Source organism: Cataglyphis hispanica, chromosome 4 (genome assembly GCF_021464435.1).
Source record: "Cataglyphis hispanica isolate Lineage 1 chromosome 4, ULB_Chis1_1.0, whole genome shotgun sequence".
NCBI classification, from domain to species: Eukaryota; Metazoa; Arthropoda; class Insecta; order Hymenoptera; family Formicidae; genus Cataglyphis; species Cataglyphis hispanica.
Window position 1 is genome coordinate 5,538,757 of NC_065957.1, and position 19,934 is coordinate 5,558,690.

The 19,934-nt window shown below is 35.2% G+C and overlaps 2 protein-coding genes across 6 annotated transcripts in view; one reads left to right on the forward strand and one right to left on the reverse strand.

Annotated features, from left to right (window-relative positions):
- The window catches only part of LOC126848556 (uncharacterized), a 70,187-nt gene that overhangs the window by 12,438 nt on the left and 37,815 nt on the right, over positions 1–19,934 (forward strand). The window lies entirely within an intron of this gene.
- Positions 854–19,934, reverse strand: part of LOC126848560 (uncharacterized protein C05D11.13-like) — a 36,771-nt gene continuing 17,690 nt past the window's right edge. For 2 of the 4 annotated variants that reach the window (XM_050589534.1, XM_050589536.1), the window contains exons 2-3: positions 2,846–3,215; positions 854–2,577 (exon numbers count right to left, since the gene is read on the reverse strand). In XM_050589534.1, coding sequence (XP_050445491.1) covers positions 1,085–2,545 — 1,461 coding nt within the window. In that variant the 5' untranslated portion in view covers positions 2,546–2,577; positions 2,846–3,215 and the 3' untranslated portion in view covers positions 854–1,084. Of the gene's footprint in view, positions 2,578–2,845; positions 3,216–3,604; positions 3,704–19,934 lie in introns of those variants that run through there. The other 2 variants (XM_050589535.1, XM_050589538.1) reach the window with 2 other exon arrangements.

The window sequence follows — 19,934 nt, forward strand, 5'->3', positions numbered from 1 at the left end:
GAATAAAGTAATGGTCTAATAATTATATATATATATATATATATATATATATATATATATATATATATATATATATATATATATACATATAATAATTGTAATATATTAAAATATAAAATAATGTATAATTTATAAAAATAATAATTACAATAGTTGTAGTATATAAAAATGTACATATTGTGTGTGAGATGGATATTTCATCATAGATCAATATCATAATTTTATAATATATATAAAATTTATAATATATATAATAATTTTTTTAATAAGTGTGTTCATAAAAAATAGGTGATATATGTAATATCTATATGTTATAACACAATTTATTATTCATTACAAAGGAACTGTAGAAAGAGGTATATATAGTAATATCTAACTGTACAAATAGCACAAGAGATAGTCAAACTTTCACCAGAATCATTCACTTATGTTAAAAAAAAAAAATGCCATATGTATATCAAATATATTTCAGTCTGAGCATTTGTTTGTTGAACATTGAATGAAAGGCAAGAATTACTTCTCTTGTTCTTCGCAATATATAATTCCTATTCTTTTATTATATTAACATGTCAATGAAGTTTATTTACACATTTAACATCAAAGAGTAACACTATTACTTCTTGATGCATTTCTCACCTCTTTTACAACCAGAATAGGTTAAGATATTCAAATAATTATCGCATTATGCAAACGCTAAGAGAATGTTCAGTTTCTATTCTCTGATTTATCTATTTCTTTAATCTAACGTCATATTCTTTTTAATATAATATAAATAAGTTATATTTTTTTTTTCATATTGAAAACAGCATAACTATACTTGCACTCGGCATTTATAAATATTATAAAATAGCTATTTTCTCTAAAACGCGAATTTAATTTGCTATTGTTAACATAAATCTTGTACATGTCAGAAATATTACATTGGCATAACGGTAATTCTGTTATTGCAATTTTAACAATTCGCTCCAAATCTGTAAATTGTATAGCAAGCATATAAGTAAAGCACATTCAGATTGGTCGCTGTTATCAGTAACGTTTATGTACAAAAATCCTGAAAGTACATCCATAGCAGAAAACATAAGTTCTATCTATTATGCTGTGCTTGTGGTTCTACATTCTGTTCTCCACTGTGAATTGGTTGTGTCAATGTATTTTGAAACCACATCATCCAGTTGCTCAGGTAATGGCCATCCAATTGATTTTCAGGATTGTCCCTTATCTGCACATCGTTCAATTCTTGAAAATTGCGAACGGTTCGGAGTTCCGTAAAATTATTGTTCACCGAATGGCCCCCATGCATCCTTACCTCCCTCTTTCTAAAGGCATCCTTTACTAACCTTTGCCTACGCTCCTCTTCCGTCTCAATAGCGGATCTTGTGAATCTCATTTCCCTAGCCCTCAGAGCGTCCCTTTGCAATCTCTCCTTCCTCTCCTCTTCTGTCTCTTTAGCATATTGATTCAATCGGGCCTCTCGTCTCTTTGCCGATTCTTTGTTAAGTCTTTCCCTTCTTTGTTCTGGTGTTTCGCTCGCATATAATGATAATCTCTTGATTCTTCTTCTCTCGGCCTCGCGATCTAATCTCTTTCTCCTATCTTCTGGTGTTTCGTTATACATTCTATATTCCCTTTTTCGCGCTGCTTCAGCATCGAGTCTTTTCCTTCGTTGCTCCGGTGTCTCGTAATACATTCTCATCTCGCGTCTTTTTGCCGCTTCTCTTGCCAATCTTTGCAAACGCTGTTCCTCACTTTCTTGTTCATACAGCTTCTTCCGTTTTTCTCTCATACATTCGGCTTTTTTCCTCAATCTTTCTTTATAATCTTGATGCACAGTGGGTTTTATTCTGACATGTTTTTTTGATCTTCTGGATATTTTAGTTTTTTCTAAGGTATCTTTGCCGTCTGTTAATTGATTTTTACGTTTTGCTACTGTGATTACGTCAGTCAATGAGTCAATATTAACGGGGACTTGTATATTCTGTTTAGTGTCTTTCAAAACTCTTAATCGTATGCTTGCATCGTCATTACCATCGCATAACCATTCTGCTGTATATAAGGTCCCATGATCTTCATCATCTTCTTTTTTTATATTGATATTAAGACCATCCAAGAATTCGTTCGGTATCGTCACTGTAGATACATTATAATTAGTCGATTGTTCATCATTCCGAATAAAAACTTCTGTTGCATTTGATTGTTTCTGGAACTCAATATTTATGGAATCGGAATCCAAGGTATCTAAGTAAATTGAATCTGTTAATACATTAGTAATGACATTGCTCTCACTATTTTGTACATTTCCTAAAGGAGAATCTGAAGTACTTGATTCATTCACTTCAATCTGGTCTTTATCAATCGCTTTCTCATTGATTACATGATGATTATTGGTTTCTTTGATTTCAATAGCACAAAAATGCTGTGCTGCCGTAACTATCTCGACTTCATTAAGATCCGTATCAGAGTCATTGTTCTTCCGTTTACTACTGTATACTGTGATCAAGTCTGTTGGCTGGTTTCTTACTTGTACATTATCTTCAGATATTTCCATGTCTCTCTAAAGATCAGACGATGTACTAAAAGCTGGAATTATATAGCAATAATATTTACAATCATGCTACAAACAATTATTCTTGCAATTATAATATAATGACTTCCATACACACACACATTTATGACATTTACATATATATCTTTCAAACAATATATAAAAGAATATCAAGTATTTATAAAAAAAAGAAAAAAAGAAAAAAAAAGGTGAATTTTAATAATTGTCTTATTTTTAAATTATCAATACAGAATTATGATAATTAGATACTAGAGCCTATCAGTCGAAATATGTTCTATATACCTGTGTATCGTCTGCTTGACAGCTGATTCAAGATGGCAATATAGATGATACTTTGGAATCGTGCATTTTCGCAATATTCTTAAGCAACACGTTCGATGCATTCATCATTTTTGTTCTTATGTCACATGATAATATAAATTATGAGTAAATGTAATACTCGTCGAATTAATTATGCAATTTTATCCAAAATTCAACTGCATGTCGAGCACTGCTTTTCCATGTTCCATGCACGTTTTTCATCATTGCTGAGACGATGAGACTAGAAAGCGAACTCAACAACAGAAAACAGAACTTCGAGCTACAGCTTAAAATCAAAAATGACGTACAGAGTGCGGTGTCGTCGATGGTTCGATTTGTTCCATTGGCTGCACTGTAAAAGAAAATATGTGAAATTATATTGTAGAGATGTAGTTCTATTCTAATACTTTTTTATAAGGGTTGACGTTTTTGATAAGCTTTCAACGGATTTTAGTTGTGCGCTGTCAACTTTAATGTTCTGCAACTCGCTTCCCAGTAAACAGCATTTGTTGCAGCAATATAACATGGAAATAACAAATAATATAACACAAATTATTTGTATGTTATATAACTGCAATATATCATGAGTATAACAATGAAATATTACAATGAAATATATATGAAATATATATATATATATATATTCTTATGTTAGGGTTTTGGTCCTTATCAAGTAAACTAAAATAATATTATAAATAATGATAGTCACGTTACAGAAATGAAATAAACGGAATTATGTACCTGCGTTATAGTTAAAAAGTAGAAAGAGAAAAATCGAAATGTCAAACTGACATTGTGTCAACCACTATGTTTGGGATACTGAAAACGACTAAACCTGATATTCTGTATACTGAAAAACATGTAAGAAAGAGAGAAATAGCTGAAATGTTTTTTATTAAAAAATTTGACAACACTATTAACTTTCAAAAAGACACAGAAAATTTAAACAACATATACGATAGATAAAGGTCGTTTAGTCGTTCTCAGTATCCCAAACATAGTAGTTGACACAATGTCAGTTTGACATTTCGATTTTTCTCTTTCTACTTTTTAACTATAACGCAGGTACATAATTCCGTTTATTTCATTTCTGTAACGTGACTATCATTATTTATAATATTATTTTAGTTCACTTGATAAGGACCAAAACCATAACATAAGAATATATATATTTCATTGTAATATTTCATTGTTATACTCATGATATATTGCAGTTACATAACATATAAATAACTTGTGTTATATTATTTGTTATTTCCATGTTATATTGCTGCAACAAATGCTGTTTACTGGGAAACTATCTTCCCCGAAAGATTTATGTCAAGAGCTGATTTAACAGAAGCTTGCGTCAGTCAGCATCCTTTGTGCCCAATTACGCGGGTGCTTAATAAATACGCGGAGGACATCTAAAAATGGTCATCGATTCTCCGATTCATCTTCGATATCGATAAATTACACAAAATGCACGCACACGTATGTGTCTGTGTGTATTCGCACTTTTTGCCCGTTCGATCTGCGTTCCTTCCAGGAACATGACTCTCGATCATACACCATTAATTGCCGGCGTGATGCATAATGATTAGCTTTTTTCCGATCGCCGTCGTCGAAACACGCATATATCCAGATTACCGCGAGGCGCGCGCGCGCACGTCAACTCCAAATGGAAACGTCTTAATTATCGGAGCACGTAGTACCGGGAACAGGGCAATCCAGGCACGTCCAGGAGGAGATGGGGAAAAGGGAGGAGGAAGGAGCAAAAACTGTCAATCGGCCCGCAAACGAATGACTTGAGACAATAAGGAAAGATATACAGTGAACGGGGACATTCGCGTACGCTATGTAAGTATATCGAACCGTTTGGGACGTAATTCGTCCCGTCACCAAAAGAGCGAAGACGTTTATCTCGTCGCGACACAAAGAAACGTCCCGCGGAGATGAGATACATCGATAAATCGTGGAAAGATTATATATATATATATATATATATATATATATATATATATATATATTATGTATAAATGTTAATAAATTAAATAAGCTATTCTAGATGTAAAAATCAGATACTTTCGCACGTATTTTCTTAAAAGTTACAGTATTTAAATAATCAGTTTATTCCCTGTCTAGTTCCTGTTTGATTCGCACATCGTATTCAAGAAAACAAATAAGACTTAATTACATCCATTTTGACATGATTTTCAAGGTGACGGCTAAAATGTCATCAGATAGCGCGCGTTAATTTATACAATTCTCTTCAATTTGAATAATTCAAATATATGATTGAACGATAATTATGGAAAATTTGAATGATAATTATCAAAGGCAGAGTTCGATCAGCGAATGCAGAAATGTCGCGATCCGGTTTTCTTTTTTTTCTCGCGATCATTTGACAAAAATCATTAGGGGACTAAATCCAATAAAGGAGTCTGCGCGGGACTCGGTCGTAAGAAAACATTCCCGGCCGAGGCGATCTCGGCAACATCGTAATCGGCATCAATGATACCCCTCCTTAATCTTCATGGTCTTCATTCAGCTCACGCCGCCCCGTTTTCCATCGAAATATTCTTCTTGCTCTTGTCACGCTATTAAATTAAGAGGATTAAGACCCTAAATAATTCTCGTGCGCGAGGCGATGAGTTTTGGTGTATGCCACGCGTCCGAACCGGTCTTTCCTAAGCCTAACATCCTAACAGCCAAATAGCAAGAAGATCACGCGGCATATTGAATTAATCGATGTATTAAATAAAATTAAAGTCATTATTGCAGCATCTTTAGCTACGCGTAATTTTATATCGAGAGCTCTAATAATTTGTGATATAATTATCCGTGTATATATGTCCTCGAAAAAATTAACACTTTTATGACTAATATAGACAATTTTTATATATTTACAAAATATATCAGACAATATGGAAACTTATTATGTTATAAACGACACTAAGAAATAAAACTAAAAATAAATTAAACTGAAGAAAGAGAGAGAGAGAGAGAGAGAGAGAGAGAGAGATCAAATTACATATTTAGATTTCATGCAATTGTTGTCAAAATTAATTTAGAAAAATTATTAATAATTATATTATTATAATATAAAGAGTATATAATATATATTAACATAATATATTAATATATTATATTATATTAATTATTTATATTATATTATATTAATTTATTTAATTATTATATTATATGTTTTAGATTATATTAAAAATTGTTAACGTCTCACATTGATGGTATTACATTTAGCAATGTCCGCGATATATGAAATTTGTCTTACAAAACGTTATTAGTTCTTTAATAATATTATATCATTTAGGATTGAAACGTAAATTATTAATGGTGGAAACAAAAGGCTATGTACACTAACAATCAATTTAGATCTTTCGGTAGCAATCGCCAATTATCGATATATTGTGCGTATTACAATGATACGTTTTATTATCGCAAAAGTGCCACAGTTCGTCTCGTACAAACCATGCAATTTTCTCAGGATTTATACATATTATATACGCGCTCAGGTTGCGCATATATTTTTCTGGACAATGAACAACATGATTGTATAGTCAAAGAAGGGGTTGACCTATTATGTTGACCGACATTAATGCCACGTTGAATGGCTGGCAAAACGTTTTCTAGTAAATCATTACAGATGAGATTATCATTGAGAAGTAATTTAAAATATATATTTATATATAATTTTTTTTTTATGATTAAGACCACCAGAATGAAAATTATGTATCGACAGTAACGCTTGCTGTAATAACCGTATGGTCACGATAATACTTAATGGATTAAGTGCATGAAAACATCAAATGCGCGCTACTAAATGCTACCTACTAAAGATAATTTAGTAAAATGTAGATACAAAATGCAGCAAACAAACACATTGCCAGATCTTTATGTCGCATTAACATAATGATGTTCAAATTATCATTTACCTAGTTTACGCTTGATTTTCCTAATTTATATATAACACATGATACAATGATTTAAAAAAAGAGAATTTATGTATTTGTAATTTTGTAGCATTATAACAAACAGAATTTTTTCAATTTTATCTAAAAATATAAAATTGTGAAAAAATCTGATGTTATAAAGTCTGCTACGAATGAAATAAAATTTTATCTTTAACTATAATTTTTAGATTTTTCTTTTTATTTTAACAACAGATAAGTTTTAAGATGTGATTTCCTGTTCCACCCGTGATTTCCTCGTCCTTCTGTAATTACGTTCCTTCCGTCGCATCAATTGCATTTTAATCATCTTCTCGGGCGAGGTCGTCGACGTGCGTAAATCGCGAACCGCGCTTGCACGACGGAAGCTGGAACGAATGGCGGTGGCAGACAACAGACACATACACGCACATATGTACAAACATCCCGGGAAGAGACACGAAGACCCGGCAAAACACACAGAACGCTCGTTCCGCGCGGAGAAAAAGCTACGAGCGAGCATAATGGATATCTTTATTATCGGAGCCGCGAGTCGCCGAGACTTGGTGAGACTCTGGTGAAGTTGCCCACGACGGCGAAGACGACGACGTCCCAGTCTCGCCGGAGCTGGCCCAATTGGTCCCATCCCCGACCTCCCTCGCGACATAAATATTGATGAAAACGATGCGTTTATACGCGAACGACAAGTCCATCCGCGGTTAAAAAGCCGGAAGATTTATCGGGACGCGGCCTCCCGACGACAGCCATTTCCGAGCGGATCGTACATCAAGTCAAGTCCGGATCGGTTTCCGCGGATAAGTTTCGGTTCGATATTATGAGCGAATCTCTCATTCTTTATTATCTTTAATATCTTTCATTTTCTTGTTTCTTTTCTCTCTTTACTATTTCCAAAAAATCTAATCATCGCGAAACATACATGTATGCTTTATAATTTCTGTCGTAAAGTTTAAAATATGCATTGCCCAGACAGCACACAATATTTAAAATATGTACAAAATATTTATAATTATTTGAATATTTTATAAATATTTTATAAATATTTTTTTTTTAATTAAACAAATAAAGATTTATCAATTATTTTTAAATATCATAAAAATATTGAGATATAATTACAAAATATTACTATAAATATTTATTTTTTACATATCATAACTATATAAAATATTTAGTCTATATATTTTAGTATAATATCAAATAAAATTTTTATGATTTTTTTCTCTTGTGTATAAAATATGTATAAATGTATATAAAATATGTATAAAATATTTATATAATATTTTAAAAAATAAATAGTAAGAAATATTTATGAATATTTATTATAAATATTTTGTATTGTCTGGATGAACCTTTCGATTACATCGGCTTTAAAACTTTATGAGATTTGGAGAGATGTCTTTTATCATCTATTGTTCATCACAACTTGGTTCGATAATAGAAACGCAAGCCAATTATATTAGTACATTGTATATATATATATATATATATATATATATATATATATATATATACAATTTAAAGCAAATATAGTGCATATTTATGACTATTCTTCCGTGATCTTAATTTTTCATCCTGCAATCACAAACGCTTAATCACGACATCGCGACGAGACTCGAGAATGACGTTACTATTGTAGCTCCTGCAGTAACTTTGTATAATTATAGGAACGAATCAATACCTACAAAAGGCTCTGTTAGAAATTGTTCGGGGCTTTATACACACACACATACACATCCTACTATCTTAAGCGGCAAATCACGACAACGGGTCTCGAGATTTGGGGTTCGTTCATCACCTAAGAGCCGCGTAAACGTCTTCCCCTCGGCCCGTCTTTCTTTCCTCCCTCCTCTTCTCCCGCTCCGCACATTCGCAGACGCTGCTGACAATGGATACTCTCATCTGAATTTATAATAAATGCTAGAGTAATTCAATTTTTTGAGATTGCGCACAAATTAGAGGCTGCGTTCAAAGCTCGCCAATGAAAAAAGGCCAGGGAGAAAGGATGGCGCGACGACAAGGTGAATAGAGAGAAATACTGGCGTCGATCGTGCAATCGTTGAAAGGGATCTCGCGATTGCCAATGTGCATCTCGCTCGTTTTCATTTTTCTGACAGCTTTCTGCGGCCTCCGTCCTCCCCTTCCCTTCCCACTCCTCATCGCTGCCGTTGTCTATCTTATTTCAACGAGCACGTTTCTTCCTTTCATCCCGGGCATCTCTCACTGCTCTTCGCCCCGGCACTAGAATTGCCTCCGGCATTAAAAGGGGATAATAATATGGCAGTATCACTCGACACCCTGAACGAAGGGCGACTAAGAGAAATCTCTTTCTTTTTTCGTGATCTCCTTCGGCCTCTCTCTTTTCCTTTCCCTTTTTCTTCTTCACCTTCTTCTATTTCGTCTTTCTTTCGATCGCGGGATCCATCGTCATCGAGCTCTCACGTCTCGTCGTTCCTTTTTCGGTCTCGTCACGCGTCCCGCGTGCGGTTTCGTCCTCCTTGTATTTGGCGGGCCGTCGTCACGGTTTCTGAGATAATTCACGATACACACGGCACACGGATCTGCCATAATTCCCGACACATTTCATTCGCCGTCTCTTCTCATCCCGTCTCTCGCCTCGCCCCTCTCGAGCCTCTTCTCTTTCGGCGCTCGCGATATTACATTTTGTTTGTTTAAGGACCAGTGAACGCAGTAGGCAGCCAAGCGTGCGGTCGAGGTGACGAACGCTCTTCCAAAGATAGAGAATTAATTCCGCCTGGCTGCTCGGCGATCGTCGAGCGCGAACGATATGATTAGAGGTCTTCGCGTGCTACGAATGGGCGTTATATTACGAATAGAGTGCGTACATGAGAGCACGTGTCTATGCTGCGATCTAACTACAATTTATGGGTTTTGATATCCACACTAGATACACATATAGAATCCACATAAGCGCCATGGCGATCGCGAATGTTATTTAAAGTGGGGAAAGCTCGTCCGGAAAGTTGTGTCTCTCGTTAGGTTGTATGTATATGATAAGATTGATATTACTAATATTGTGCGCGAAGATAAGAAGCGTTGTATCAAATTAAACCTCGCGCTCGATTTTAGATGATTTTCAAATATTTCCATAATAATGCTCATTGTGAATTAATACCCTGAATGGAAAGACACGATTAAATACATATGTATACGCGCGCGAAAATCCTCTTTGAGTTTATAAAATCTACTGTAGCAGTTTTCTTATTATTCCGTTTTTTTGTCTCCATCTCTCTTACTCTTTGCTCGAGTGTAGCAAAGAAATTCAGGACCACCGCACACGCGAATTAGTTTACCGAGCAATTCGTTTCGCCGCGAATGTTGGAGAATAATCGCGAATAAAACGCGCGCGCGATGCGTGTGTTCCTCGCGACGCGACGCTAAATCTGATTTCACGCTGCTCCGCAGCCGGTTGCAGGATTAAATTATTCAAGTCATATGCGTCTCTTCGTCCATTCCGCGGTGGCTCGCGCTTTGACAATAACAGTCATCGTTATTAATCGTATCAAGACCGGCGAGGATCTAATAAAATCATAGAAATCATAAAATCTGCTTTCGACAAAAATTATTTAATTAAAGTTACATTAAATAAGAAGAGAAAATTACATAATTTTCCTCTTCATATACTCAATTTTTTACATTTAATTTGCTTTGATCAAAAGTTAATATGACTTATTATTATTCACTTTCATTAACACATTGTATTTAACTTTTTCCGAAAAATAATATCTCACGATTGTCATTATCACATTTATATAAAAATAATTGGCTCAAACTGATTTAAATCGACGGAATGGTCGGACTTTAACTCGAGCATTTCTACTCCGATCCTGAATTAAGCGACCACTTCTATGTCGGTGGATTTACACGCGGACAAGCATCGCCGAACAAATATTGCCGAGTTACGTTGTATAACGATCGTAAATACTCTTAATCGCGCGTGGCTTATCCGCGTGAAACCGAGGAAGCCATCCCCAGCGGGGCATCGCGGTTAAACCCGCCAACAAACCACACGTGGATGTGAACGAGTATTAATGAGTTATTATAACTGGATATGCTGTAGGTTTTTTCGCGCCGCAATGTGACAATATAATTAGTAGAGCCAGCAATTTCTCGCGTTAGTTATTGATATAAATATAATTCAAAGATAAGTCTCTCTCTTGAATGGCGAATTCGAAGATGTCTTTTTTGCTTTTGACGTATAAGAGATTTATATAATACGATTATAACAAATTAAAATCAAAATTTTTTTTAAGAAAAGACTATAATATCTTTAAAATACATTATCAAAACTTAAACTTGGAATTTTTAAGTTTTTGTAAACATTTCATAATTCTACAATTATTCTGTGACTAAATAATTGTTACCATTATGTTTATTCTAAAGCTATTAAAGTGATTGCTATATTATATGCGTACTAATTACGGAAGCTATTACACGAAAGAATTGTTGTGTTGACTCATTGTCAGTTCTATTATGTAACGTCTCGCGTAAAACTAATCTTGTATGAAACGCATATTATCAAATCTCTCGAATGACGTTTCGATGAAATTACATTTTTTGACGAAGATTACGGGAGGGATAATTTATAGGGTTTTGTTCGGAAACGAAAGACGTAACGGCATCTTTGACAATAACGGTCGCGCGGATATCAGTTGTGCGATTACCTTTGCATCGCGCACGCACACACAGCCTATCCATAATCTGTGAGAATCATTTGAGCCGTTGCCCTAATCACCCTTCGAACTATCCTTAATTGCCCATATATTTTATGTATATCCTTTAACAGGCAGAAAGCATGACAGCTCGACTTATCTAAATAATTATTGGCAAATAACGGGACGCTCGCTTTTCGCAACGTCATTCGACATGCATGATCTCTTGAGTGAGTAGTTTGGCGATGCTTCTGAATAGAGCCTCTCGAGTTACCTTCATCATACTCTCCATATTCTCTCTGTTAGAGATTATTGTATGTAATTTATTTTAAAAATCATATCTCCTGAATCAATTTTTTACTGTTTTTATTATTTTATTACACTCATTCTTTCATATCTTTTTTATATACTTATTATATTTTATTCTTATTCTCTTCTTTTTCATCTTTAAAAATTAAGCATTTGTTCGACTTGGAAGTTTCATTGCTCGAGGGGATAAAATAAAGTGCGTTTAGAAGAATGAGCCGTTAATAAATGCAGGCAAGCCTTTACAAGATCCTCATTAATATATATCGATATTTTATTCGATAAGTTCTTCGTAAACGCGTGTATTATTGTAGAATTATTATCAAAAAATTGTTGAACAACTTCTCCGAGCTTTCATTGTACAAACAATCAAGTACCTTTGTGCGTCTTTTCTTTTAGGAATAAAACTGCGAAAATATGACAAGCTAATGCAGAAAGTGCAGCAAATAAACGAAAAGTATGAGAGAGAGAAAAAGAAAGAGAGAGAGAGAGAGAGAGGGGAAAAAGGGATATGAGGAAAATATATCTTGTTTCGGACAAGATACAGCGCATCTGCGTCGAAATAAATTATGGAGTTATCGCAATAGTTAATCCGTCAGTTGAGTACGCCGACCTTACACTGTCTTTCGTCGCAAATCACCGAGCAGGACATACCCTTAATCGATTTTACATACGGAGGAAAATTAACAAATGGAATGTTGCTGATGCGTGAACGGGAAAGCCGTGTGGTCTTTTGTGTATACAAAATACATCTTGTACTTATTTTCAAATAATAGTTGTACGTTGCGCGTGATAATGTCGGCCGAAGAGATAATTACGAAAGTAATCAGTGAAAAGTCACTGGGACAAGAATAGTCTTTACATCTTTAACGAGATTTCCATTGCTAATCCTTCGATAGGAATCGAATAGAATACGCATTTTTTAAATATCATAAGTATAAAGACTATACTAAAATATCTTTTATTCGAGGAATATCAAGTAAAGTCGAGGTCATTATCATAATATAAGAATATGGAAAAATTCGCATTTTTAACAATATTTTTATGTCGAATATTTATGTAGAATTTAGATAATAATATGAATTCATATAAGCTCTTCGTGTTTATTTCTAATTTTGATAGATTGTCGCAAATTAAAAAAAAAATAGATAATAATAAATGAGTTTATATAAGCTCTTCATTTATTTTCTGATTTCGAAACATTGTCGCAAATTTATCGAACGGCTCCTCTGTCTTTTTTCGCAATAAAGCCTTAATGATCGTCGTTAATAATTACATCGTCGGCCGGTTCTTTCTTTCTTTTCCCCTCGTCATCCTCCCTGCGCGACTACATATAACTCATCCAGCGTGTAGCAGGGCGGGGATGCAATGCTAGAAACATGAATCATTGTCTGACGTAGGTACTGTTATCACTTTATTTCTACCGTGCGTTAATTAATGCCCGGCAATCCCGCGAAATCATTGTCGGGGCAACGGCCTTGCAGCCTTGCTCGCTTCATCGCTGTTTCGTCGGTTTTTAACGCCGTCAGAATTCGATTTATTCGTATTAGAATAAGAAAAAAGAGAAGCGTATTCGCGTCTCTTAATCTAATGTCTCATATACATTTATCTTCGAAAAGTCAGGTCTGGCGATGAAAGTTAACATTGAAGACTATTCAGCGATGGATATGTAATCTATGATGAAGATTAAATTTAATCACAATGTATTTCGGCGTGAAGCAACTATTTAAATAGCAAGCTCATAGGCTTGTTCATTAATAAATCATTATATGTGTTATAAAGTAAAAATAATACGATAAAATATTATTCGCGCGGCCACGTATAATAAATTATACACAAATAATAATCGGCTTCTCCAAAAATTGTACGTATATACATTGAATTAAAAATATTGTAGAAAAAACGCGTGAAAAATTTGTCTTTTCCTTCTTAGAGATGTTGTTTTCGTGATGGAAGCTACTCTTCTCGCCAGTGAAAAGAATTCCGCACGCAATAGCACTGAGGGGTTGCAGTACATCAGACTGTTGACGCTCGTAATACTCGCAGAAAATACGTCCGGGTTCGCCGAGTCATATATCACGAGTGGCTAGCTCTTGTAAGCAAGCAGAAGAAGCACGATGAAGGTAGGTAAACGTGGCCTTTTATAACGTTACGTATTTTCTTTGCCTCCTAAACAAGTGTTATCGCTACAATGTTATATTTATATACAGCAAGTTCTTATTGTATACAGTTAATTCTTAAATTGTTTTCACTATTTATTCATCATAGGTAATATTCAATTAAATTTTAATAATTAAATAGAAACATAATAAAATAATTATACAGTTAAAAAATTGTCTTATTAATATTACGTTATATTTGTATGTTGTTATTTTATCAGCTGTCAATTAAAAAAATTCATGTTTTGCTGTGCAGTATAAAATCATCAAGCCCAAATTCGCGAGACGCCCGTGATACGAGACGAATTTTGGGCTCGGGGCGCACATGTGCGGGACAATGATCATTACCGTCGTGTAACGACGGGACCGATAATCGATCGAAGGGGGCCGCGATCAATCGGCGAACAGCACCGTGTGTGCGCAGGCGGCGCTCGCACCCTCCGCGCGATGCACCCACCACACCGGTCGTTAAGCTAAATTAAGTGGTTTACACTTTGTTTGATCGGGGCCCTACGGAGGCCCGAATTAAGTTGTTATCGCGAATTAGCTGATTATACCGAGCGGCGGTGCGAGGTGTCGGTTTGATTTGTTGTGTTCGCGAAACGCCGCGCCGGTTTGTTTATGCGCCACGCCTCGCGTGCCCCCTTCCGCGTGCGGCTTCCAGGTCGCTTATGGCTTGACCCCGAAAATAAGCCACGCTGATGGTAGGATCGTTCTGACCCGGTCCCACCACTCCACCCTTGTGTGTGACCCTTCGCCCGCAGCTTTCGCCACTTTCGCGCCGAGCCCTTAATTGGGACGGATTTTAATAGCGAGCGATCATAACGAATTACCCGAGAGACCCGGGTATCATATCCGTAGCAAACCGATGGACGTGCAAAATTGACGTTGCGCGCCCGATGTTTTGGCGTGGATAAATCAGAATTTTTCCTTCATCCCACATCACAAGAAGACCCAGCAAAGATTTTGAAAAATTTCCATTTATCTTTTTACTTTCTCACATCCACAGCAATATAATGGATATTAAATTTTATTGCAATATTTAATATAAGTGCATTAAAAATATATATTTATACTTTTAAGTCTCACTCTGTCTTCTCATGATGCACTACAATGTTTCGTACATTATATATTATGAAAAAAAAAACATCTTTGATTATTCTTATATACGATTAAATATATGTATAAGATTTCCTAACTTGCAAAAAAAAAAAAAAAGATATAGAAACCGCATTAAAACCAACCACTCGAAAAACCAAAGAATTTTTGGTATCATTTGTCGATAAGACAAATAATTTTCTTGACAGAATTCCGTATAAAGTCAGATATATGTATATTATGTATATAATCGCGACGTGTATTCTCTATGTATAGAACGATTATCGAGGGTATTGATACAACGGAATCTCTCTCTCTCTCTCTCTCTCTCTCTCTCGAGTTAAATCATTGCAGATCCGAGATAAGCGACAAGAGGGGAGGACGAGGTACGAGTCGGAGAAGGATGGGAAGGAGCCGTCGCGCGAAACGAAGACGCGAGGAGAGGCGAGAAAGGATAAGGACGTTCGCGCGAGGAATGGAAAGAGAGATCCCACGCTATTTTCCACGAAAATTATAGCCATCTATGCGCGTAATCCCCTTTATAGCGTTGCATCAAATTATAACTGCAGCGGCGCGCGCGTTTCCTCTCCTCATCCCCTCCCCTCCCCTCCCCCTCCTTTCCCGTTCGAGACTCGTCTCGAGGCCCCTCGGTCGACTCCCCGATCACCCCGACAACCATCTCTCACGACGCTCGTTTTTCTCTTTTTTCGCCTGCGTTCTCGTCCCCGAAGCCTCGTAAAACGGCGCAGCATTCCGCCAATCATCGCGCCGGCGAGACGCGTGACCCCCGCGACCCCCGGATCGCGACCTAACCGACCCGACTTCAGCGATCCACGTGGACACGGTGATAAATCGATATAAGTCATTGATACACACGATTTGATACCATCAAGCAATATATTTTTCTTTTTCTAAAACTATATGTAGAAAATAAATTCATCCTTATATAAATTAATAATAAGATAAAAATCTGTATCTTGCGAAACGTCACGGATTAACTCTGAAATGAAATTTCCCGTTCATCTCAGGAAAAAAAAACGAAATGATTCTCTAACGCAAGATTTGCAAAATCGAGATATATTGAAAATCATCGAATTTAACAAGATCCTTTCTACTTCTGTATAGAAGATGATATCATAGTAAAAAGAACAGAATCGGTTACATTGCAATGAGTTGACCAATCTTAACGAACATGACTCCACGCAACTGTGTCAAGTGACTTACATTGAGTGTAAAATTAATTTGCGAACAGCCGTGTAATAAAGCACATGGAATTAATCACGCTGCGTCGAACGATGTCTTACTGTACAACTAACATCGCCAAACTTGGTAGCACGGAATCAAATTGATCTTTTTACGAATCATTCATCATTTTAATCTCTTTACTGTTAGTAGCGGCATTTTACAAGTGCTTATAAAGTGTGACCATAATTTTAAAATCACATAAAAATATGTTAAAACTGATAAGAAGATTTAATCAGGCAAAGTTACAAATTAAGCACTTATCGATCAATCTCGGAAAACCTATAATTAATCGCATTTTTATTTTATTTTAATTTTTTGAAAAAAAATTTTCTTTCTTTTCTCAATATCTGGGATAATAATAAAAAAAAATCATATGAAATTTATTTTGAAATCATTAAAAAGCCTCGCACATTTATTCCTTGTGATTTACACACTGATCGTGAAGGTCGCTTCGGTACTTCAAGGTTGGTGTTATCTCGCGAGATGCCTGCGCGATATCAGTCCACGTAGATCGATCGATCGATTGGATGAACGGATGAGTGGCGATATTTGAGCGATGGATTAACGGGATAACAGGAAGCGTGAATAATCGCGGAAACTAATTACGGATAATTGGACGGGATGTAGATAGATATTAAATGTCTGCGCGTGCTCGTAAGCAGATTTTTTTCCGGCGAGCTCAAGACGAAAGAGAAAGAGAGAGAAAGAGAGAAGAGGGGGAGAGAAGGATTACATAGCGTCGTAAAGCGCTGTTGGAAAAATCGTCTTTATGCGTATATCGACACATATGTACGTGATTGATACCGTAAAATGTGCGTGTCTTTGTGCGCCAATGTCGTAAAGCATTTAAGAGATTCTGCGATTTTCGCGTAGCGCGTTGCTTCTCCCGGCAATTATTTCGACGAATCGCGTACGAAGAATGTTACGTTCGTACTTGAATGATATCGTAAAATCTTCTCTCCGTGATAATAATAACTAATATGTTGTCTAATTACTAAGATCTGATTAGGCTTCTCTTATGGATATTATAGTCTTTTTTTTTATTTCCGATTTTGAGAAATCAATTTAATTATTTCAAGCTTTAGAAATTCCATTGTAATTATCTACATTATTTACATTCTAATGTATTACGCAGTTCCTCTCTATATTTAAATTTATTAACATATAATTGTAAAAATGATAACCAGAGATTCCGAGACTTAAATGCTTCTAATCTAAAGCAGTTCTCGGTGGATTAATTAGCATGAATAGAGCAGCTTGTTGAAGGAAAATAGTGTAGGATTATCTGAGCTGATAATCAGTTCAATCAATCGTAAAAAATAAATCTTTAAAAACAGACGTCCGCTGTGATAATCGTTAACTTTAAGCAGTGTTATTATTCGTGACAGTAAAGGTATCGTAGTAGTATACGTTTACAATCTTACCAAGAATTTCTTAAGATAAATTGTTGTTGCGCTGCGAGAAAGCGTTCCTTGATACTCCCAAAGGCCATTTTGTCTTGTTTTTCTTTTAATTAATTCAAACGCGTTCTTGATTAAAATTGGACGGATCTCGAAGAAATAATTATTGCATCTCTTCATTAATATAATTTGTAAATAAATCTCGTAAAAGATGTTTTAAAAAATAATAGAATATATAAATTCGGAACATGAACTGAGATTCGAGAATTTACGTTGATCATTACATGATTGTAACTGAAAATTTTAAAAAGAGTCTCAAAGAGATTTTAAGTATTTTTAAGAAATATATCTTTCAATCTTCTTAGTACTTTATATCTGATGAAATGAACAAAATTTTTTATTAATCTCTAACTAGATATTTGTTCAATCTAGAGTGACTGTTTTTTTTTTTCAAATAAATATGCTTTTTTTTTTCTCACAGTTTACGCAAACAAATAAAATTAGATTTCAAAGTGTATTCGGATTTAATTCGAAAGAATCTCTCGCACCTTTTTCTTTCTTTCTCTCTTTTACCATCTCATTTCTATCTCTCGCTGATTCGTATCGCGAAAGGAACTGCCCTCGTAAGGCGTTCTTCGTCATCGGAATCTCAGGGTGCAGAAGAAACCGCGACGGCGGACTGCGAGAATGTGCCAACCTGTAATTGTTCCCCGATGTAATTGCCCGTTCTCGCACCGAGCTGGTCATGAGACATGAACATTCTCTAGAGAATCTGAAAATTCGTGCCTCAACGCAATTGCGCCTAATCGCAGAGCCAAGTTCCCACCACGCAATTAATGGCCGTTCTCCTCTCTCGCGTGAATGTATATTCGCGTTTGTTTAAAAATATGAAACAAAGGTAGCAAATAATTTGAAACTTTAATCATCGGGGAATTCTGTTATCAGAAAAATCGAACGTCAATTTTCTTAGACTGCGAAAAGATTTTTCGAGAATCTCGATTTTTTTTAATGACTGCAACAAAAGCGCATTATCGAATAGGCATTCCAAGAAAAAACACAAAGTAGAAATTCTTCCACGAGAAGAGAAGAATTCGCGAGGAAAGAAGTGGCGAGATCGATACGCTTATGGAGAGTCGAAGTCGGGGAATAAAGACAGGGAACATAATTATCCGACGAGTCAAGAAATCTAAAGATCGCGAGAAAGAGGGAGATAAAGGAAAACGATGGAATCGCGGGAGAGGAAGAAACGAAGAGGGAAGAGGGTCTATTCTTCGGTGCGACTGGAATCCGAAATGTTCGGAGGGCACGTTATCTTCTTGCGCCGTCCCTCGACAGTGCCACTCGCGGATTCCACGATACGGCATGGATCTGTTGAATATATATAAATCTGTATAAGTCTGTATGGATATATACCTGTACAAGTTTAAATAAACAAGCGCATGTGCGCAAGATGATGCATTTTCGTATCTTCCTCGAGAGCGATATGAAAAAGTATTTGTAAGAAAAGATGAACAAGAAACAATCGCGTTCGTTTTTTCACGCGCGAGAGATATATGTATATATTTTGTAATCTTATAAATTATTATTCTTGGTATTTTTCTTATGTATAATTTATGCCATCTTGCAATATTCCATTTTACGCTAATCGAAATTATTACTATGCTAGAATAAGCTAATTAAATTTAGAAAGGTCTGTTATTAATAGTGGCCACAGCTCTCTAATCTCTGGTCCTATGTATGCCCGAAGTATTGCTGCGAAGTAGGATATAAGATATAAATTTTAACACTTTTTACCATTCTTGGGATAAAAAATTAACAATTAACAATTAACTGTTGAAGTTCTCTCTCGCGCTGTATATTCAATTTTTATCAAATTTTCATCAACACGACTTTTAAGAAAAATTAACAATTAGAGTTGCAGAGTTTGCATCTAATATCGAAATAAAAGGAAAATATAAATAATTGTGTAAAGACTCACACATTTGTCAAAACTTAAATATAAATAATAAATATATTTAAAATATAAATATATTTAAAAAAATATAACGGTTTCTTGAAAAAAATATAGCAGTATTTTAATCTTAAAAAATAGCTATAATTTTTAAATATATATTTAAGTTTTATAAATAAATCTTTACATAATTATTGATGTTTTCTTTTCTTTTCGAAGTTCTAATTGTTATATTTCTCTTAAGAATCGTGTAATTTGATGAAAATTTGCCAAAAATCAAATATACAGCTTCAACAAT